Below are 22,616 nucleotides of genomic sequence, written 5' to 3' on the forward strand. Positions count from 1 at the left end.
TTTTTCGAAATTCAAGTCGGTGTTTTTTTTTCAGTTTTCTTGCGTTCATGACTCTTTTGCAACTGTCAGTTGGTTATGTTTATAATAGTGGGAACCGTGTCGCGTGCTGGGACATTTTCAAAATTTTAAGCAATGAATGAGAAGAAAACTCAGAATGAGTTTTTTTTTTCAGCTGAAGATTAACTACAAGCAATAAGAAGTCCTGCGCACATGCGGGTCTATAACTTTCGTGATAACCTGAAACGGATGCTTATAAAATAGTCTTCGTTCATTTTTTTATTGTATGGTAGAAACTATGGTAGATAGGCAAAAACTACTTCATGTTGATGTAGATATATAGACTGCCAGGCCTGTAGACGTCGTTCAAAATGAGGTTGATTTGACAATGATATAGACAAGTACTCAATTCTGCAAATTTTCTCGGTTGAAGCTTTGTTATTCGTTTTCTTTGACTTCAACGACAGGATCATTGCGAATTTTTGTTTGCTGAGAAAAATTGTTTGGATTGTTTCTCATCTGACATCAAATCATGTCTTATGACAATTATTTTTATTAGCAGTAGCTGATCACAAGTAAACGCATGACAGTTCCGAGCTCTTTTGTTTTCAGAACCTTTGTGCTGCTGGGAAGTGTTTAGTCGAGATTGCCGGCTTCCTCTCTCGCGAGCGCGAAGTCCGAAACACTTTTTCTCAATTTTGAACCTGTAATGATCAAGTTCTGCTTTTTGAAATCTGACTTTTTTGTGACCAATTCAGGTTAACTTTTTAAAATTCTTATTTGTGTTTTTTTTTAGTTTGAGGAAAATGCTTATTTTCTGAAGTACATTTTATGGCTGAAAGGCAGGAAAAATTGAAAAAAGCCTTTGTCTATTTTGAAACAGTCTTTTCGTGGTTTTTTTTCCGAGTGTCTTGGTTAGAATTTTGCTTTCAATTTGTGTATGCGAGAACTCGTGCAAGTAGGTTAGCTTGGAGGGAAAAGCATTCATTAAAGAATGTTACCAATTGACTCAGTTGCAACCAAGTAGGTTAGCTCAAAGAAGAAATTTTCCATAAAAGAATATTGAAATTCGAAGAGTTGTAACGTGACACTTTTCTAACTGCCTGATGGCCGTTTCAAGTTTAATGGTTTTGTGATGAAATGTTGGTTTTTTGTATGATGGCTTTTGCTCAAAATCGAAGGCAAAATTAGCTGAAAATGAATGATTTTAGTAAAGCAAAGTTTTGCTGTACAACTAGTGCAAATTATATCTGCTCATTTTGTAATCGTTCAGTTTCATTTTTTATACCCTGGATTTATCATGTGTTCTCTCCATCATTAGGATGATTGGAAACAAATTAAAATGGGTTGTTTGATATAAGTGTTCACGATAGAAACGTTCACGATAGGCAAAAACTACTTTATGTTGGTGTAGATATGTAGACTGCCAGGCCTGTAGACGTCGTTCAAAATGAGGTTGATTTGACAATGATATAGACAAGTACTCAATTCTGCAATTTTTCTCAGTTGAACCTTTGTCATTAGTTTTCCTTGACTTCAACGACAGGATCATTGTGATTTTTTGTTTGCTGAGATAAATTGTTTGGATGGTTTCTCATCTGACATCTAATCATGTCTTATCTATACTATATTTAAATGCGAGTGACAGCTATCTCCCATGTTTAAGCATAATAATTTTGCATGTTTAACGAAAGAATTTTTCAATTTTTTCATGTTTAAGCTATATCGTATATTGCAATGCTTAAGAAAATTTTTCAATTAGTTTTCCGCAAGGTCAGTAATTTCCCAGTATTTTTTTTCAAGGTCAAATTATGTCAGTCTGTCTGTGTACCTGCTTTTTTAATTAATTCGATCATGTCTGTCTACACGTCGCCTATTTTTTTAGCTTTCATCTATTATATGTTTACATGCGGGCTTCACTATCTCGCCGTGTTTGAGCTTTTTCAACGTATTATTTTTGCATGTTTAACAACAGAATTTTTTCACGTTTAAGCTAAATCGTTTATTGCAATGGTTTAGGTTTTTTTTAGATTTTCCAGTTTAAATTCAGTGATTATTTCATCAAGTTTGAAATAAGCAACCTAATAGTAGGATAATGCCAGAGTTTTCCCAAGTTTTGCGATTCTGGCCTCCATATACGAATAACCAAATCGTTTTAGTTTACGAGATTTTTCAAAAGTTTCTCAATTTTTGAAATTCTCACCCTGTAGTTGGGTGCTGTCAGGGTACTCTCTGGGGTTGCGAGTCTTGCCTTCAATTCTCACTTCTCAAACTCTTAAATTCACGAACGAAAATTTACAAAACGTTGAAGATCTCAATCCTGTTGTTGGCTTTTGTGAGTGTTTTCTCAAGGATTGCGAATCTTGCGTCTGATTGTGGCTGCTCAAATCCTTGTAGTTTTTGAGATATGACATTATTTTTTGGTTTTTTCAAAATTTTTCAGAAAACTTTTTTTTCAGATATAAAAAATTTCAGAAATTACAATCTCTGTAGTGAGACTCTGTCAGGGTACTCTCAGAGGTTGCGAATCTTGCCTCCAATTCTCACTTCTCAAATACTTGAAGTTTTCGTGATATGACGTTTTTTTAGGTTTTTTTGAAAAATTTTCGAGAAAACTTAAGTATAAAGAATTTCATAAAACTTGAAATTTTCATCTCTGTAGTGAGGCTCTGTCAGGGTATTCTCAGGAGTTGCGAGTTTTGCCTCACAACTTGACTGCTCAAATTCTTGTAGTTTTCCAGATATGACGTTTTTTGTGATTTTTTCAAAAACATTTTCATGGAAATTAAATTTTTTTTTTCAAAGTTTCTTAGTTTGTTTGAGTTTCCTAACCTGTAGTTGGGGGGCTGTCAGAGTAATCTCAGGGGTTGCAAAATTAGACTTTAATTAAGAATGCCCAAAACATTTGTGGTCAAGAGATGCGACGATTTTTTGTAGTTTTTGGATGATTGCTCAAAGTTTGGTAGTTTTCGAGATGTGAATACCTTTTTTGTAGAAAACTTAAGGGGAAGTTTCTCACAATTCGAATTTCCCACCGTTGTAGTTGGGTACTGTAAGAGTACTCTCAGGAGTAGCAAAATCTTGTGTCCAAATGCGACTGCTCAATTGCTTTCAGTTTCCCAGATGTGTCGTTTCTTAGTTCATTCTAAATTTTTCGAAGAACTTAGATAAAACTTCACAAAATTTTATGGTTCTTCAAAGTTTGTATGAAAAACTTGAGTAAAAAAACATTGCAAAATTTGTAATAACGAACCCTGTAATAAGGTGCTGTCAGAGTACACTCAAAGAATAGTTTTTTTGAGTTGTTGAAAATTCGAAGCACCGAAGGTGCGTTACACGCTAGTAACAATTTTTTTATTAGCAGTAGCTGATCACAAGTAACTTTTTTGTGACCAATTCAGGTTTGTGACAAATTTTTGTGACCAATTCAGGTTCCGACTTTTTTGTGACCAATTCAGGTTAATTTTTTTAAATTCTCATTTGTTTTTATTTTTAGTTCGAAAAATGCTTATGTTCTGAAGTACATGTTCTGGAGTACATGTTCTGAAAATTGAAAAAAGCCTTTGTCTAATTTGAAACAGTGTCTTTTCGTGGTTTTTTCCGAGTGTCTTGGTTAGATTTTTGGTTTTAAATTGTGTATGCGAGAACTCGTGCAAGTAGGTTAGCTTGTAGAGAAAAGCATTCATTAAAGAATGTTACCAGTTTCAACCAAGTAGGTTAGCTCAAAGAAGAAATTTTCCATAAAAGAATATTGAAATTCGAAGAGTTGTAACGTGACACTTTTCTAACTGTTTGATGGCCGTTACAAGTTTAATGGTTTTGTGATGAAATGGTGGTTTTTTGTATGATGGCTTTTGCACAAAATCGAAGGCAAAATTAGCTGAAAATGAATGATTTTAGTAAAGCAAAGTTTTGCTGTACAACTAGTGCAAATTATATCTGCTCATTTTGTAATCGTTCAGTTTCATTTTTTATACCCTGGATTTATCATGTGTTCTTCCATCAGTAGGATGATTGGAAACAAATTAAAATGGGTTGTTTGATATAAGTGTTCACGATGGAAACGTTCACGATAGGCAAAAACTACTTTATGTTGATGTAGATATATAGACTGCCAGGCCTGTAGACGTCGTTCAAAATGAGGTTGATTTGACAATATAGACAAGTACTCAATTCTGCAAATTTTCTCAGTTGAACCTTTGTCATTAGTTTTCCTTGACTTCAACGACAGGATCGTTGTGATAATTTGTTTGCTGAGATAAATTGTTTGGATGGTTTCTCATCTGACATCTAATCATGTCTTATCTATACTATATTTAAATGCGAGTGACAGCTATCTCCCATGTTTAAGCACAATAATTTTGCATGTTTAACGAAAGAATTTTTTCATGTTTAAGCTATATCGTATATTGCAATGCTTAAGAAAATTTTTCAATTAGTTTTCCGCAAGGTCATTAATTTCCAAGTATTTTTTTTTCAAGGTCAAATTATGTCAGTCTGTCTGTGTACCTGCTTTTTTAATTAATTTGATCATGTCTGTCTACACGTCGCCTAATTTTTTTAGCTTTCATCTGTTATATGTTTACATGCGGGCTTCACTATTTCGCCTTGTTTGAGCTTTTTCAACGTATTATTTTTGCATGTTTAACAACAGAATTTTTTCACGTTTAAGCTATATCGTTTATTGCAATGGTTAAGGTTTTTTTCGATTTTCCAGTTTAAATTCAGTGATTATTTCATCAAGTTTGAAATAAGCAACCTATTAGTAGGATAATGCCAGAGTTTTCCCAAGTTTTGCGGTTCTGGCCTCCATATATGAATAACCAAATCGTTTTAGTTTACGAGATTTTTCAAAAGTTACTAGAAAATTTATTTATGAAAAATTTCTCAATTTTTGAATTTCTCACCCTGTAGTTGGGTGCAGTCAGGGTGCTCTCAGGGGTTGCGAATCTCGCCTTCAATTCTCACTTCTCAAACACTTGTAGTTTTCGAGATATGACATTTTTTTTGATTTTTTCAAAAAATTTTCAAAAACTTAGACTTTGAAAATTTACAAAACGTTGAAGATCTCAATCCTGTTGTTGGCTTTTGTGAGTGTTTTCTCAAGGGTTGCGAATCTTGCCTCTGATTATGGCTGCTCAAATCCTTGTAGTTTTCGAGATATGACGTTTTTTTTTGGTTTTTTCAAAATTTTTCAGAAACCTTTTTTTTTCAGATACAAAAAATTTCACAAAATTTCAGAAATTACCATCTCTGTAGCGAGACTCTGTCAGGGTACTCTCAGGGGTTGCGAATCTTGCCTCCAATTCTCACTTCTCAAACACTTGTACTTTTCGAGATATGAGGTTTTTTCCGAAATTTTCAAAAAAAAAAAACTTGAATGTTGAAAAATTCCAAAAGTTTGAAGATCTAAATCCTGTTTTAGAATCTGTGAGGGTACTCTCAGGGGGTTGCGAAACTTGCCTCTGAATATGGGTGCTCAAATTCTTGAAGTTTTCTTGATATGACGTTTTTTTAGGTTTTTTTGAAAAATTTTCGAGAAAACTTAAGTATAAAGAATTTCACAAAACTTGAAATTTTCATCTCTGTAGTGAGGCTCTGTCAGGGTATTCTCAGCAGTTGCGAGTTTTGTCTCACAATTTGACTGCTCAAATTTTTGTAGTTTTCCAGACATGACGTTTTTTGTGATTTTTTCAAAAACATTTTCATGGAAATTAAATTTTTTTTTTTTCAAAGTTTCTTAGTTTGTTTGAGTTTCCTAACCAATAGTTGGGGGGCTGTCAGAGTAATCTGAGGGGTTGCAAAATTAGACTTTAATTAAGAATGCCCAAAACATTTGTGGTCAAGAATGCGACGATTTTTTGTAGTTTTTGGATGATTGCTCAAAGTTTGGTAGTTTTCGAGATGTGAATACCTTTTTTGTAGAAAACTTAAGGGGAAGTTTCTCACAATTCGAATTTCCCACCGTTGTAGTTGGGTACTGTAAGAGTACTCTCAGGAGTTGCAAAATCTTGTGTCCAAATGCGACTGCTCAATTGCTTTCAGTTTCCCAGATGTGTCGTTTCTTAGTTCATTCTAAATTTTTCGAAGAACTTAGATAAAACTTCACAAAATTTTATGGTTCTTCAAAGTTTGTATGAAAAACTTGAGTAAAAAAACATTGCAAAATTTGTAATAACGAACCCTGTAATAAGGTGCTGTCAGAGTACACTCAAAGAATAGTTTTTTTGAGTTGTTGAAAATTCGAAGCACCGAAGGTGCGTTACACGCTAGTAACAATTTTTTTATTAGCAGTAGCTGATCACAAGTAACTTTTTTGTGACCAATTCAGGTTTGTGACAAATTTTTGTGACCAATTCAGGTTCCGACTTTTTTGTGACCAATTCAGGTTAATTTTTTTAAATTCTCATTTGTTTTTATTTTTAGTTCGAAAAATGCTTATGTTCTGAAGTACATGTTCTGGAGTACATGTTCTGAAAATTGAAAAAAGCCTTTGTCTAATTTGAAACAGTGTCTTTTCGTGGTTTTTTCCGAGTGTCTTGGTTAGATTTTTGGTTTTAAATTGTGTATGCGAGAACTCGTGCAAGTAGGTTAGCTTGTAGAGAAAAGCATTCATTAAAGAATGTTACCAGTTTCAACCAAGTAGGTTAGCTCAAAGAAGAAATTTTCCATAAAAGAATATTGAAATTCGAAGAGTTGTAACGTGACACTTTTCTAACTGTTTGATGGCCGTTACAAGTTTAATGGTTTTGTGATGAAATGGTGGTTTTTTGTATGATGGCTTTTGCACAAAATCGAAGGCAAAATTAGCTGAAAATGAATGATTTTAGTAAAGCAAAGTTTTGCTGTACAACTAGTGCAAATTATATCTGCTCATTTTGTAATCGTTCAGTTTCATTTTTTATACCCTGGATTTATCATGTGTTCTCTCCATCATTATGATGATTGGAAACAAATTAAAATGGGTTGTTTGATATATATGTTATAAATTTTTTCGTGGCAATTTTTCGCGTTTTTGGATTTTTTTGTTAGTTTGTTCTTAGGAGTTTGATTGCCGGTTATTATTTTAATCAAGATTTTTGCTTCTACTCTTTGGTTTTGAATTCTTTCTTTTCATAGTTCTTTTCCTCTTTTCCTGGTTTATTGCTTAAAGTCGTATCGTAATACGACAAGTAGCTAGTGAAAAAGTTGTTCAAATTCGTTCATTTGTCCACGATCATTATTTGGTTTTACTTGATACAGTACTACTCTTGGTGAGGCACAATACAATAACTTGACGAAGATGTCAACCTTGTGAAAGAGTTTGAAATCAGCTATACTTCACTATGGTTAAACAAGCTAACTTCCACAAAATTTTTTTGATGAAGTGCTAAAAAAACTATGTTTTCACACTTCCGATAATTATAGCATGAGACACAATGTTAAGTGTACACAATGATAAGTTAGAAAGCAACCAGCTAACGCAGAGTCACTTGAATGCCATTACAGCTTCTTGATTTGAATTTATGCAATCGAAACGAAATAGGTTTAGTGAAGTATCTCTATCTTTTTGAAGTACTTAGTAATGGGTGATTCTCCGATTTTTGACCCGATGTGTTGCGCAAATTTTCCATTAAAAATGCGATTAAACGCAGAAAAAATATCGCGACGTGACTGCTACTATTGTAAGTTTAATAAGTAATTGTAGCATCCATGCGTATTTTTAAGTTGCCTAATGAAATCAAGATAAAAACTCCCTCGGACCATGTTGCTGTCTAAACAGATACGGAGAAAGATATAACATAAAAATATATATGTATATCGCTAATCAGCTGAATGTTTTTTTCCAACATAAGGAGAACAACTTGCTCCTTGTATCGCAAAAACCAAAGCAATTAATTCGATAGAAGATGTTCAACACTCAGTTTACTTATTTCAATGTACCTTTCATGAAGATCTCAGTACAATATTCATATTACAAGCTAATAATTTTTCTGGTGCCGACGAAAGTAGCAACATCTGTCCGATAAAAACCGCTTAGATCATTGCTCCGTATCTAACTTGTTTGATGAATTTTAGCTTGGTAAAAGTTTTCTCGAAAAAGATTGTAAACGTTTCGTTCCACAAATATGGAAGCAGTTTAGATCCAACCATTGCTTTCTGACAAATATGCAGCATAATTTTCTCGCTGATATAATTATTTTGAAAAATTGAATTGGTTTACCCGACGTAATGGATTTTCGACAAAACTTTGCTACCCTCGATGCTTTAGCGGAAACACATGAAAAAATCAGATTTCATAGTAGCAACGATATTCGATGCAACATTTCTAATAGAGATGAAGAAAGCGTTCGATAAAATTTGTCACCCGCTTTTATTAAATAAATTCAAGTATGATTTTGGGGGCGTTGTCCTTCGTTGGTTTTGCAGCGGTTTTTCTGACAGTGTAATATCTAACATTGTAGTATCTAATTGAAGATAGTTTTCATGGAGTTCCACAAGATCGCAGAAGTTTTGACTTGCAGAGGTCTTTTTCCCGAGTCGCAGCTTGACTATACTTGTTGGAGTTTCGTCTTTACAAAAAATTCATGCAAATACCATTTTCTGACAGTAAAAACAGTAAAAAAAAATTCCGGTTCAAAAAATTTCGGTCTGTTAGTTGTTTGCTGATGTTTTTTCGGCTTAGTTGCCACGTCTAAGAATTGTTTTTTTTTGCTGCTTACAGTTTTCGCTGTATTTGCTTAAATTGTTTTAGCATTTTAAAAGTCCGGCCGAATCGAAATTTGTTTTTTACATTGGTTGTAATTTTACTAGTTCGATATGTGAAAAATGCATTCTTTTTTAATTTTTGCCTTGTTTTATCGGCTTAATAAGTTTCGGTTTTATTTGTATCGAGCTAGTGACCTCCTATTGCGTCGTTTGGGGATCAAAAAAAGCTTAGTTTGCGTGCGTGTGTTCTCATGGGAAAGGGACATAACATTTTTAAAGTAGTTAAGAATTTTTTTGTTGCCAAAGCTTTCTGCTCAAATATTTTTGTCTTTGTTACCGTTTGCTTATTATAAGTTCAAATTTAATCAATCATCGGGCGCATCTGGAGTAGAGGTAACCCAAGGGTTGCGGTTCGTATCCTGTCGAGACCGTTTTTTTTTACAAACTAGAGTTTTTGTGCTTTTTCGGGCTATCGCCCGTCTGTTTATTTTTGTCGGATTAGTTCCCGTTTTTTTAAGGTTCAGTTTTCTTCCAAGTTGCTTTAACTCCCCTACTTAAGACGACAAAATATTTTCAATGTTTGGTTTCAGTTTAGCATCCAAAATATTTTTATTTCAAGTTTCTATGATGCAAGCAATTTGCTTCCGGATTTTTTGGGCTTTTGGTGCAAATTTTTATTGGCAGCCACGATTTTTGAAGTTTTTGTTTTCATTTTTCCCGTTTGATTTTAATCATAGTCAATCATATTTGAATCGCAAGTGGTGCGAAGCTCAGCTTCGCGTCTGTGTAAAAATGTAAAAAAGGTTTTTATGAAAACTACTTTTTTTTCCTCAACTGGTGTCTGCTCAAAGTTGTTGGCTTTGTTACAGCTGCGTAAGTTTTGTTTCGATGTCAGATGTTTTCTTTCAATTTTCTTATTTTACTTTTTCTAATGAACTTTATATAAGACAAATTCAGACAAATATATGACTTTTTGACTCAATTGATGTCTGTTGGTTTTTGATGGTATGTTTGTGCTGCATCGCAAGTGGTTAGAAGCTTTGCTTCCTTTCGTTGTAGATCTTGAAAATATTCATTTTTTTCTACATAAATCGCATAGTAATTTGTTGGCTTGGTTTTTGTAGTTAGTTGCTCAGTTCACTTTCGATAAATATTCACCAGTTATTGGTTTTTTATAATCGTTTAATTCATCGTATAAATCTTATTTCTCGTCGTTTTATATCTTTATATCCTATAATTAGTACAAAACACTGGGACCAGTGCACTCTATTTTGTAGTTGCACTTAAATAACAGTGATTTTTGCTTCCCTGTCTATCCAGGTTTAATTCATGTTCTTTTGTTTGTTATTTTGTGGCTGTCTGTCTCTAAGATTAGCGATCATTTGTAAATCAGCGTTGTCAAAATTTATGCTGCTTCAAAAACAGTCTAATTTGCAGTGAAATGTGTGACTGTGAGACTGTATGCTGCCTAATTTCACCAGATAATCCAGAGTGGTTCAGTTTTCAAATCTCCTCCCTTGGCGGCCGCCTTACCTCTTACCGTATTTCTCCCCGCGCGCCATTGTCAGTTGAGCTCCCTTGGTCTGAGTTAGAATAGCCTCTGTATTTTAATTCAGCTGTGATAACTTGATTATAGGAGCATGCTAACAGTTCCAAATGAATTTCCCCTTTTTGACTGAATTTACTTGTACCTGGTGGATGGATATAAAATGTATAAAGCTAATAATGTTCAGAAATTTTGATACTGTTTCCATTTCAAGCTTAAACAGCCCTGCGGAAACAATATTCGTGTTCTGTTTTTATCTTATCTTAGCCATGGTAATTTTATGGCTTGGAAAGTAATTGAGAAAAAATCCTGCTTCAACGAAATCCATTATGACCTATGGAGGCATATGGGTGAATTGGCGTATTTGTGAAAATAACACAGCATAGTCCTGCTGAATTAAAACAGCTACTGTGGGCTGGCTTACTTGCAATGTTAACCGTTAGATGTGTGGCGATTGCTCTTTTTCTTTACCTATATCGAGCTTGTTATGAAGATTAACATATTAAGTACTTGAGACCTTATATTGAAAAAAAGATAGTCCATTTGATCGAAACTCAACTGAGCGTGTGTTTGAGCTTGCGTATTTTTTCGCATAACCAATAAATTCAGTTTTTTTTTCATTGTTTACAGCATTTGAATTCAAAAAATCTATTTGAGACTTGCATAATTTCGGCATTATTTACTTTGTCGGCTCTATGCTTATAATAGTTTAATTTCTCTTTTCTTAAGTGTGATTGTAATTCATCTAACGCGCAGAAGCCGTTGAACCATCCATCTGATTTCACCAACAGTGTAAACAGAGGACAGTTTTTCTTTTTTGTGGTGCATTTTGTGGTTAGAAGCCGTAAACTTAACTGTGATATATACCAGAGTTGATATATTTATAGTTTTCCCGTGGTATAAATATTTTGAACTAGATCTGGATTCAACGTCGGATTTTTGTGCAGTGAAGTGTGACTGAAAAAAGAGAGCACTGCTTCAAAACTGAGCTGAAGTTTTTGCTGGCCATGAACCAGAAGTTTTTCCAAAGTTAAAGTGGCTAGGTTAATTGAAGGAGCGCTTTTGTGAATATTTCTTCAATAATCAAGTATTCAAAGGCTCCAACTAATTTTTTTACATTTGTTTTATCATCGTTCTTTTATCAACATACGCTCCAATTTTCAACATTTTTTATGCAACCTAATTCAATATTTAATCATTAGCGTTAAAAACGATATGAAGCCGGCTGAAAAATGAAAGGAGCTGTGTCAATTTTGAAAAGTTAAGATGCAAATGATATAGAGTCGGCTGTTTTCCTTCAGGAAAGCGGCTTTTCAATTCAATTATTTTTAGTTAATTGAATTTCGTTTTTTAATAGATTTTCCTGAGCTCTATACGTCAGAAATCCATTTGATGTCGGTAATTTTGCACCATTAAAAGCAAATTGGTTCAGTCTTAAGTTTAATTTCTGCAATGATCTCTTTGTTTCTGTTTTTATTTAGCTTCAACTGAAAGTATTAGCTGCAATTAGTCTATTTTTTTGTTCCAGTTTCAACTGACAATATTAGCTCAACTTCAAAATCTTATGATTCTCATTTTCTGTTACTTTAATTAAAAAGGAGAAACTTTATATTTTCCATGTTTTGTCTCTTCCAAATATTTCTTCGATTTTCTTAGATTTTAGTAAATCTAAAGGAAATTCTTCTGGTGAGCTAATTGATTGTGTTAAAATTGACTAGCGTTTACTTTATCTTTGGTTGCCTGACTCTGCGTAAAAAGTGATTTTTTAGGTACTCTTGAGAACACTAGGTGGGTCTAATGGTGTTACGAATTCATCCTTTAGCGTTTATCTTCCTTCTTAACTAAATTGAATTGAATGGATTGAATTGAGCTCAATTTGTACCTATTTTCTCTTTCTTTTCGCTTAACCTGCATGTATTAATGCAGTTGTGTGCTCTTCTTACCCGTTCGCCCATGCAAATCGCCCAAACACTTGTTCTTTGGCGAATATGTGTCCCATCTTTCGTGTGCTTATTCAACAGCCACCACCCAGTCCCAGTTTAAAGTGTTCAATTTGTATCCTTCTTCTATTTTCTCCTCGCTTCTCTTCAATTCACAATTCTATCGCAGAGCATGGGTACAGAACGGGATGGCACTAGTATGTATACGGCGGTTGTTGTTTTCACAGCGAGCTTGAGAGAAGATTCTGCTGCCCCGTTGATTATTCTCGCCTTCTCCCAATCTTTTCACTCTTAATTGTTTCTTCTTCTCATTCCTATTGTGTGTTCGAGATTTTTCTTTTTCTCTTCAGCTCCTCTTTGAAAGCAAATGTTGTTTCTATTTGTGCTAGCTTGTCCTTACCCCCTTACTTTTCCAACCCACCGGTCCTATGCACGTAAAAGTGCTTTGGTGGCCTTTCTCCATTTGCAATGTGTTTAATTTTTAATTGCTAGCTTTATTTCCAATTTAAACATTCCACCACAAATTGTCGAGGCGCTGGAGAAAATGGCCGTCTGTACAATAAAATTGTAAGTCTTCTTAGTAATTTAACTTGCTGTAGCAAGTGCACCTGTAACCGGGAGCTAAGTTTTTTTTTCCGTAAACAACTTTTCATTAAAATGTGTAAGAAATACGTGCAGCTAATGCAGTTACTTTCACGCGCTGATGGGTAAGTTCAGTTTTTTCAAAATCAAATGAAACTTTCATGTTACGTCATAATTTTTTCAAATAGTTTTTTTTCGGGTTTGTGGTTTTCGTTTAATTTCTGTCGGCTCATTTTCACTTTTTTGTTCGAGTGCATTGTATATTTTCTTGTACGCTTTTTTAGCAATTTTCTTTCCCAAGCTTGGGTTGTTAATTTGATATAAACAGTTTTTACTATAATTGAAATTGATTTTGTAGTTTGTAAGTTTACGGACTCCGATTTTTAATAATTGTATATTTTCAATAAAATATCATATCAGCTTAGTGAATTTATATGCGTAGTTTCATGAGAAACATTTTAAAATGTGTTTGCGTTTCAGGAGATATAGGTCGTAAAGACTTTTTATCTTGCATTTTTTTATGGCCATTTTTGTTTTCGGCTTAACGAGGGTCGACCCAGTGTTTGTCGCCTTAGGTGCCACTGGGCAAATGATTTTTAATGCTTTTTGAGGCAGCTTATGAACATCATTCATGTATCAGGAGGGATGGGTCGTACAAAATTATTCCAAGTTTCAATACGGTTTTGGCTTTAAAGTTTAATATGACCAGTTTTGTTTTCATCTTTACGAGGTTCGAGCCAATTATTAGCATCTTGGTTGCCGCTCGGTAAATGATTTTCAATGCTTTTTAAGGCCGTTTATTATCATCTTTCGAGACAAGGGTATAAAAATTTTTTAATTGGCCTCAAAAATCAGTCGAAGCATTCAGGGCCTCGCCCTGATGTACGAGCTGAGCGGTATTGTCTTGTCTTAAGAATGTGTTTCAGATCAGTCGTCAGGGTTGGTTTAAAAATGTTTTTGAGTATTTTCTTATACTTTTGAATTGGTTTAAAACAGTTTTTCCTCGGCAAATTTTAATTCAGCATCTGTTGAAATTTGAAAAGCGACCCAACAAGCAAGTTTATGAACAGTTTTTCAGGAAGTTTTCATAGCAAAATCTGGATGAGTTGAGGAGCCGCAAAAAGAAAGCAAGTTGGCTCGAGACGTTTCCGTATATCCGATGGATGTATCCCATCGATGAGAAAACTCTCTCTATTTCAGCCGATGAAAGAGCCATCGACAACAAAATCTTCCATTTCAAAAATTCATTTGTTTGAAGATTTTGCCGCTCTGATGTTTTAAAACAATCAACAAAAACGGCCTTGTTTTAAAACAGTTTTTTTAAATGGATTTAAAGCACCCTGTTTTAAACCATGCGAACCCTGTCGGTTTTTGTGGTTTTTTTTCCTTCTTACTTTCATATTTCCGTCGATTGAATTTACTGTTAATGAATATTTTTTGTCCATCAATTTTCAGTGGTAGATTAATGTTTTGAAAAATCATGTTTTCCTTGCACTAATTTCAAATCGTGTCAAAATTTCGTAAGGTTGTTTGGTTTTCCTTATTGCTGAGTTTTTTTTTTGCTATTGTTCGAATGTTTTGGCCTTCGAGAGCTTGTGTTGCAATTGCCCATTTTTTTTTCATGAAGCTCAATGTAATTCTGCTGAAAGTATGTTCTGAAACTTTCTAAAAAATTTTTGAAGAGAAATTTTCCTTAACAAAAATTAGCTGTCCTTATTTTTTGCAAGTGTTGATAACTTGAAATAATTTGTGTTGAGTAGAATTTTGTTTCTTCTGAAATCATGGTCGAAATTGCTCGTTTATATATTTACAGCATGCCAAAATGCCTCAGTTTTTGTTCTTAAATGTGTAGGAAATTGATCGTTTCTTTTCATTACAGTATTTCATTGCCCCGCATGAATTTCGCCTAGTTTCAGTCATAAGTCAGAGTTTTGATTCAGTGAAAAATTAAAAGTTTAACTGATATGTAGGAAACTGGCGTGTGTTTTTGTAAAATAACTATTTTTTTTTTCCAATAAAGAGCAAGAAAATGAGTGCAATTTTAAAAATTTTTTGGTTTTTTTTTTCGTTTTTCATACTTAATGACTCAAAATTTTTAAATACCGCGAAATTTACTTTTAATTAACTCTCAATTTGATTTTCGTGCGATTAACATATTCCTTCAGCTATTATATAATTTTTATACACATACGAGCTAACGAACGTTGTGTCAAGCGAAAATAGCAGAGATGCGAGGACGTGAGACTCTTAAATCTCCATGTCTGTGGTGCGGTTCCCGCACATAGTAAATTGTTTTTTTTCAAGGCTTATTTTTACTCTTTCTTTCCTTAATTAATTTTTTAGCCTTTGTAGAGCTTAGTTGCAGTTTCTAGCCCGTGTTTTGAACAAATTTCATCGCCCTTTCCTCGATGAAAACGGCAGAAATTTAGTTGAAATGAATTCTGTTGTTCTTCCGTGCTACTTCTAGTTGGACTTTCTAAGCTACTTGCACGGCAACAGGATCCTTTTTTCTCTTCTAGAATTTGCCGAATTGATGAGTTGCACGTTTATTAAGAGGTATCAGTGTAATACTGCTTCCCGTAGTCTATGTTTCTCTAATAAGATGAGTGCCTTCGTTACGCCCAGTATTAATTAAGAGTCGTAGAATTGTCAAAAAGTATAAGCGGGAATATATTTACAGCAGTTTTCATTAAATTCAGGAACGCTTAAATCAAACCTTTGAAAAAAAAATAGAACGAGCGCTGGAATTGATCCAGAATTTCTGATTTGATTTTCCACGATCCAGGATTTGTTTTTCAGATGTAACCCGATTGTTTATCTACGAGAGGCGCTGACTTCTCCTATTCTACTTGCTTACCGGTCAGAATATTATGACTCCTGCCAGATCAAACGCTTCGGAAGGAACTAACGACCAAACTCATTCAACAACGCTCCAACTCAGCTCCCTTTCTTCCGTTTCTTCTAATCCACCTCCTCCTCATTTGGACTTAGAAATATCTAATTGCATCTCAAATCGGGAAGAGCTAAATTCTAATTCAATTTCAAACAGCCACCAGATTAAAACAACAACGGCGAAAGGCGCCCAAGTGTGTAGTTCTTCTAAAAATAACCCCTTGACCTACAGCATCACTAAAAGTGTCAACACGGATGAAACAAGAAAGCGAAGCAAAGCTACTCGTGACGAAGACTTCAATGGTAATAATATAATAAAAGGATCGCCACTTTCAACTTGGCAACAGGATAGTTGTAGAGTAGCTGGTGGTGTTGGTGTTTTTGATACCAGTGGAACTATTAGCAAAGATAACACCACTTGTCATTCATCATCCACTTGCAAAGGTAAAAATAGCGAGTCTTCTATCGATCAAGGCTATTCTAGTGTGAATAAAACATATACTACAGCCGCCTCAAATAATACCCAACAGAACACACCAGTAGCAGTTCCATCTAGTGTGGCGAAGAGAACGTATAGTAACAGCAACTCCACCGCCAATTCATTCATAACTAGTTGTGTTATTAGTAGTAGTAGTAGTAGTAGTGTGAGTGTTAGTAATAACAGAACTCTCGGTGGTAGCAATCCTTTTGAGTTCGCCGCTGCCGCAGATGCGAATTCGAAAGTCTTTGATGACTGTCAATATAACCAAAGTCCACGAGGTCAACAACAAGAGTTTTCAAGCGGCGATTCATCGTTGGTGGAAATAATGGCGACTAGTGCTGTTAGTAGTAGTAGTAGTCTTTCTAGGAGCAGCAGTACAAGCAGCTATACTACATACAACACACCAACCATATCAGCAAATAGTGCAGCCCAAAGTTATAGCGACCTGAACAATTCTTTAACCAACTCTAATAATAACACCAACTCACTGGTTAATAACTCCACTAACTACCCTTCGAATTCATCTGTCGCAACTTCTAACGCGCAACCAAACACTACCAACCTTGGTTCTCAATTGGAAAAAGCAAGTAGCTCCTCTTCAAGTATGACAAATGGCCCATCTTTGAACAACTATTCAGCTGCGAAGATGACGATGATCAGTGAAAGTTCAAACGCAGCAGAGAAACTGAATATGCCGACTTCACCAAATTCACGACATCGTAGTCGAGGATTTACTGATAGTGTGACGTTTCTGGGACATTCGGGAATTTCAGCCACGGGCGATAGTGCTCAAAATTTGGGATCGAATCCCGAAAAATTTTCGAACAGTGATTTCCCGTTTGTCGGTGCTGGAACACCACAAGCTTCATCGACAATGCAAAAAAGCATGTCAGAGACAAAGTTAGACTCGAATAATGAGATAAGCAGTGATGGCTTAGCATCCAATTCGACCCCACAATCGAAAAGTTCAGCGGCGAAATCTTCGAAGAAAGATACTTTGAGAGAACAGAAAAAGTTTTACAGACAAGAGAAGAAGAAATTTGCGCAGGAAATAATGTCGACATTAAATGATCCCTCGATTGAAATGATTTCGAATTTCCTGAAAGTGAGGACCAATTTGAAAACTTGGATCAGACTCTATTGCGTGTTGAAGCCAGGGTTGTTAGTGTTGTATCGCAGTCAGAAAACGAACAAAAGCAGCCAATGGGTTGGAACTGTGTTGCTAAGTGCATGTCAGTTAATGGAACGACCCTCGAAGAAAGATGGCTTCTGCTTCAAGTTATTCCACCCCCTCGAGCAGTCCATCTGGGCTCTGAGGGGTCCCCACGGCGAGAGTACCTCCCTGATGGGACTGAATTTGCCCTCGTGTTACCTCATATTCAGGGCGTTGTCTGACTCGGACGGAAAATGCTGGATGGACCATCTGGAGCTGACTATGAAAATAGCTCCTGCCAGACTGAAGAGTTCTATGAACGGTAACTTAACTGTTGAATAAAATAAATTTGAGCCCTTCATTAAAAGTCGATAAACGTAGTGAAAACTCTTATATAGGTCTTGGTAATTTTTCCCCGATTTTTTTTTCAGGAAAACTTTATAATATGCTCTAATAATTACAGATATGTATTCATACATATTAATGCATTTATGAATGCGCTTACCTCATATATGCACTCTTTTTTGTTCAATTCAAATTCATCTGCTGAAAGTTATAAATAGCGCACTCCAAATACATATGTGAAGAAATGGTGCAAAACCGTCTTGTTTCGAAAGTCGATTTTCTTTTTAAGATTTCCCAGCGAAATCAAAACTTTACCTATTGATCAGTCTTCTTAAATTGAGATAACTTTATCAAAAAAGTGTCAATCATAATTTCGCCTTGAAATTCAAAGAGAGTCAGCTTAAATCGAAATTTTTCTTACTTTGAAATTCTGTAGATTTTTCCCGTTTCATTGCGTTCATTGACTCTTTCCAACTGTCCGTTGGCTATGTTTCAAAGTTAACTGAAAACTAACGAGTAACACTCTACAAAACCTAAATTTTGATCTGAGCAATATCTTGCCTTGTTTTCGTATTCAGACACCGTCAACAATGACAGTCTTCTTGAGCCAGAAGACCACGAAGACTTCTATGATCAGGATCCGGATAACATAGAGAAGATTCACTTTCGAGAGTCTGTCTATCAGAATGACCTCGAGGAGGACGTTCTAGAGTCCGAAAACGACGATGGAATTGCTCGACTTCACCTCGACAGCTCCTCGACTGTGGATCCAAACGAACCTACTTCAGCCCCAAATAGTCCGGAAGTGGACATCGCAGGAGCCCCTGGGAACCCGGTGGAAACTCAATACGTGTTGGCGCCACCGGAAGTGATGGGCGATTTGGCGGGAGGGGGTCAAGAGGAAGCAGTCCACGGCGAGAACAAGAGTCTGATTTTGACGCTGGTGAAACAAGTGAAACCAGGAATGGATCTGTCAAAAGTCGTGCTGCCAACTTTTATTTTAGAGCCAAGGTAGTTTTTTTTTATTTGTTGGTTGAACTGCAGAGATGAGTGTGATGTCATGAAAAAAAACAGTGTTGTTCTAAAAGAATCCAAAATCTAGACCTTTCTTCAATTGAGCTGAGCTTTCAATTGAAATCAAGTCTCTGCTGAACTTATCTAAACAATTGGGTGGAGGTGGCAGTTTAAACTCAATAAACTGTTACGCATACAAAACTGCTGTGTATAAAAAGCAAAAGGGGGCTATTATGACATCAGATTGGTAAATGATGCTTTCTTGCGCAATAATTCTTTCTCTGTTTCGCTGGTTTGTTAATTTAATGAGCTTTGTGATGTTGTAGGTCTTTTCTGGACAAGTTGAGCGACTACTACTACCACTGTGACATGCTCACAAGTGCAATAAACCAGGATGACCCCTTCGAACGAATGAAGGGCATCGTCACATTCTACCTCGCAGGGTTCTACAAGAAGCCGAAGGGACTCAAAAAACCCTACAACCCTATTTTAGGCGAATACTTCCGCTGCTATTGGCAACATCCCTCCGGATCCAAAACCTTTTACATCGCTGAGCAGATTTCCCATCACCCTCCAATCTCATCATTTCATGTTTCAAACCGTCAAGAAGGTTTCGCTATAAGCGGAACTATTTTAGCCAAATCTCGTTTTTACGGAAACTCCGTCAGCGCCCTTTTCGACGGAACTGCAAAGCTAACGTTGTTGAACAAAGGCGAAGATTATGACATAACCTTCCCATACGCGTTTTGCAAAGGCATACTGTTTGGAACTTTGAGCATGGAACTTGGTGGGAAAGTACACGTGAACTGTGTCAAGACGGGATATCATACCGATATCGAGTTCAAACTGAAACCTTATTTATTTGGCGGCAAGGATTCCACCAATACCATTTCGGGTAGCATTTCACTCGGTGGTAAAAAGCTTGCGTCACTCGACGGAAAATGGGACGATGAAATTTTTATGACAGACTTCAGAAATCAAACGCCTGAAAGATCAAAAATTTGGGCGGTCACCCCTGAAGTGAAAGGGAAACGGTTGCCTCGATATGTCGTTGACTTTTCCGACCAAGAGGAGTTTGAGTCTGAAAAATTGTGGTTCAAAGTTGGAGAAGCGATTCTGAAAGGAGATCAAAATGCGGCAACCGAGGAGAAATGTGTTCTTGAGGAACGACAGAGAAAAGAGGCAAAGGAACGTATGCAGACAAGCCAACTATGGGCGACGAAGTTTTTCAAACAAGATTTGGTAGATGCAGCTCAGTTCATATACAAGTACGACGATTACAGACCATGGGATAAAGAGAACGACATGCGTCAGTATGAGAACCAAGGCGTAATCCGAACGCTCACTAAGCATAAAATTGCACCGCTTGTGCGATCTACCAGCTCACTTAATGGAATTAACTCGCGAGGTCCACCTATTGGAGCTGGGTTCACCAACTCACTCGATACTCCAGTCGAAGCTGACGAGGAAACTTCGGGCGATGATAGATGGCCCGACTCAGTCTCAGAAACTCAGCCGGTGGTCGGGTATGCTGATGCTGCGAAAAAGATATCGCTCGGAGCTGTGCCCGCGGAACAACGAACGAGGAGTCGCAATTCGTTGTCGGTCAGCCGCACTCCAGTCGGATCCCCGACTCACAGTGCCACCGCGACGCTAGCTCTAACTCGTCAGATGACCGAACTGGTGGAAGAAAATACGAAGACACTTCGTTTGATCCAAACCGAGTTGAAAACAGTTCGAGGCGAGAGAAATAGAGCGCATAACATCATCACTTTTATCATCACTGTTGCAATAGCACTTTTAGTACAGCTTCTTTTCCCGCATTTTTCTCACTTGTTCCGAAAATGAAAATTGTACTCTATTTATTTGGCATTGAATACTACCAAGTTGAAGTTAACTTTGTTTAGTTCCAATTTTGAAAATGGCTTGTTTTGGAGAGTTTCTCTATAATTTATCAAATGAACTGTAATTTTTAGATTTAATCGCATTATTTTCCAATTCAAATTTGTTCTCACGTTTTTCCCAAAGAAGTTAATGTCTAACAAAATGGCATGAAATATGTCGAGGCAGATTTTTGCAAATTTTAGTTCTAGCACAAGATACACAGTGCTGGTATTAATTAATGGGATTTTCATACGTTCTTGTTCAGAAAGAGAAGTGTTTTGAATAAATCATCTAAAGCTACCTTCTAGCTACCTTCTAATCTGTTTTCAAGGCCGAGAAACAGAGTTATCAAAAATTTTGAGAAGGTTAGTTTTCATTTGTTTTGTTATTGATTTCTTGGGCTTCGACATAATCAGATTTTGTGTATTCATAGATCCTAGAGTAATGATGTCACTTTGTTTTTGTTTGTGATTATTTCATTAAATAGTTACGCTTGCGGAACATACACGTTTTTTTTTCATGTGGACAAGCTGTTTAACTAAATCACTGAGTCAGTTCTTTCTAGAGAACTCTTTGTCAACGCTAACCTTTCGACAACCAGAAGTTTTTTTTGACATGGCTGCATTTTAAATTACCGTTCTATTTGAAATTCTTTAATGTTGGTTGTAAATTTACTAACTCAGGTTTGATTTAATTCAAGTTTTTCTCTTTTTTCTGTCTTGGCTTTACCAAAACTTAACAAAATACTGGTAATGCCATGATGAAATGCGCAAGTTCATGAATTTGCGCTAGCGATGGCGAGAATTATTTTGCTATGCTCAATATGAAAGATATCTTTAAATTTGGAACATTTTCCTCAATAACGGATTTTTGAATTTCTGGCTTGAAGCTTACGCGTTTTGAGCAGCTTTAAAAATTTGATCATTTTTCTCGAAAAACATTACAAGCAATTTTGGTGTGAGCAAGGGTATTGCAACCGGGTACTGTACTTTTTCGGCAAGAAATTTGCTCACAAAATGTTGCTCGTGCGTACACTAGCCAGCTTGCGAGCGTGGTGTATTAATACGAACCTTCTTTTTTCTAACCTAACTCGCAAATGTAAGTGATCAAAAAAAAGTGTTAACTTATGTGGTGGCACTTTTGCCGTAATCGCGATCTGTAGCATTGCTCTCCTTTTACAGGTTCAGCTTTCTTGTAATTTCTGAATAACACTTCCAAAACCCCCATAGGGGTGTAATTGAGCAAAATGTTTTTAATTGACCAATTTTTTATAATATAAAAAGGATTTTTTTTATACTAAAATGAAATTTCTAGTTTTTTTTAACAAATAACAGTGTTACAAATAACACAAATTTACTGTTTTTTAGATCTGATTTTGAATGATTTTCTTCAATTTTCTTTGTATTTCGATTAAATGGTTTTCTTATTTGTTGTATCGGCTTAGTCATTTTGTATTGCCCCAGTATGAAAGGCTTAGTGGCCTCATGTTGCGTCAATTGAGGAGCGAAATAGGTTTTTTATGCTTGTTAGTCCTTTGAACAATTGATTTAAAAAAAATTTAAACGCCTTTCTGTCGATGTTAAATTTTTTTGCTTCTATCTGCCCTATTTTCTAAAATGAATTTTTCTCTAGACAAATCGAGGCAAGGATATTAAAATCTATTTTTTCTTGACTTTGTTCTTAACTTTTTTTTTCACCTTGCGGCTTTTTTCCCTGCCAGATATTTCGTTATGCTGAGTGTTTTGTGTTGCATCGCAAATGATGCGAAGCTCTACTGTGCGTCTGTGTTCCATAACTATCCTTGCGTTGCAATAGCAGCCCACTTTTTTCATAGAATAGCGCATTTTTACCATTCTTAATAGTTTCACGCCTAGCAGCGTTGAGCCCTTTACCTCCTTTGTATTTTGTATTTTGATAAGGTCATTGAAATGTTGTAGACATGATTTGTTACTTAGGGAGCCAAATTTCAAAAGTACTCCGCTGCTTGTGACAATAACACGCGCCTAAATCTGACCTGGATTGCTTTCGATCAATATAATACTATGTGGAAAAATATATCAGCTTTGAAATAAAAATTCACTTTCTAAAATCCAG

The 22,616-nt window shown here is 35.7% G+C and overlaps 2 protein-coding genes across 2 annotated transcripts in view; both read left to right on the top strand.

The window, feature by feature from the left end:
* Window positions 1-22,616, top strand: part of LOC134848232 (pre-rRNA-processing protein TSR1 homolog) — a 311,724-nt gene that overhangs the window by 277,003 nt on the left and 12,105 nt on the right. The window lies entirely within an intron of this gene.
* Window positions 11,888-20,652, top strand: LOC134847576 (oxysterol-binding protein-related protein 8-like). The gene is made up of 4 exons (XM_063864671.1): window positions 11,888-12,738; window positions 15,553-17,601; window positions 18,203-18,635; window positions 18,965-20,652. Exons 2-4 carry the CDS (start codon window positions 15,624-15,626, stop codon window positions 20,484-20,486), a joined length of 3,933 nt encoding a protein of 1,310 aa, XP_063720741.1. The 5' UTR covers window positions 11,888-12,738; window positions 15,553-15,623; the 3' UTR covers window positions 20,487-20,652.

The sequence above is a fragment of the Symsagittifera roscoffensis genome, chromosome 6 (assembly GCF_963678635.1).
Source record: "Symsagittifera roscoffensis chromosome 6, txSymRosc1.1, whole genome shotgun sequence".
Classification (NCBI taxonomy): Eukaryota; Metazoa; Xenacoelomorpha; order Acoela; family Convolutidae; genus Symsagittifera; species Symsagittifera roscoffensis.

Excerpts from the sequence above, each read along its gene's own strand:
- LOC134847576 (XM_063864671.1), top strand. The coding sequence starts at position 15,624 with ATGACTCCTGCCAGATCAAACGCTTCGGAAGGAACTAACGACCAAACT. Across the intron at positions 17,602-18,202 it reads ACTGAAGAGTTCTATGAACG|ACACCGTCAACAATGACAGT; the intron begins GTAACTTAACTG and ends TTTCGTATTCAG. Across the intron at positions 18,636-18,964 it reads ACTTTTATTTTAGAGCCAAG|GTCTTTTCTGGACAAGTTGA; the intron begins GTAGTTTTTTTT and ends GTGATGTTGTAG.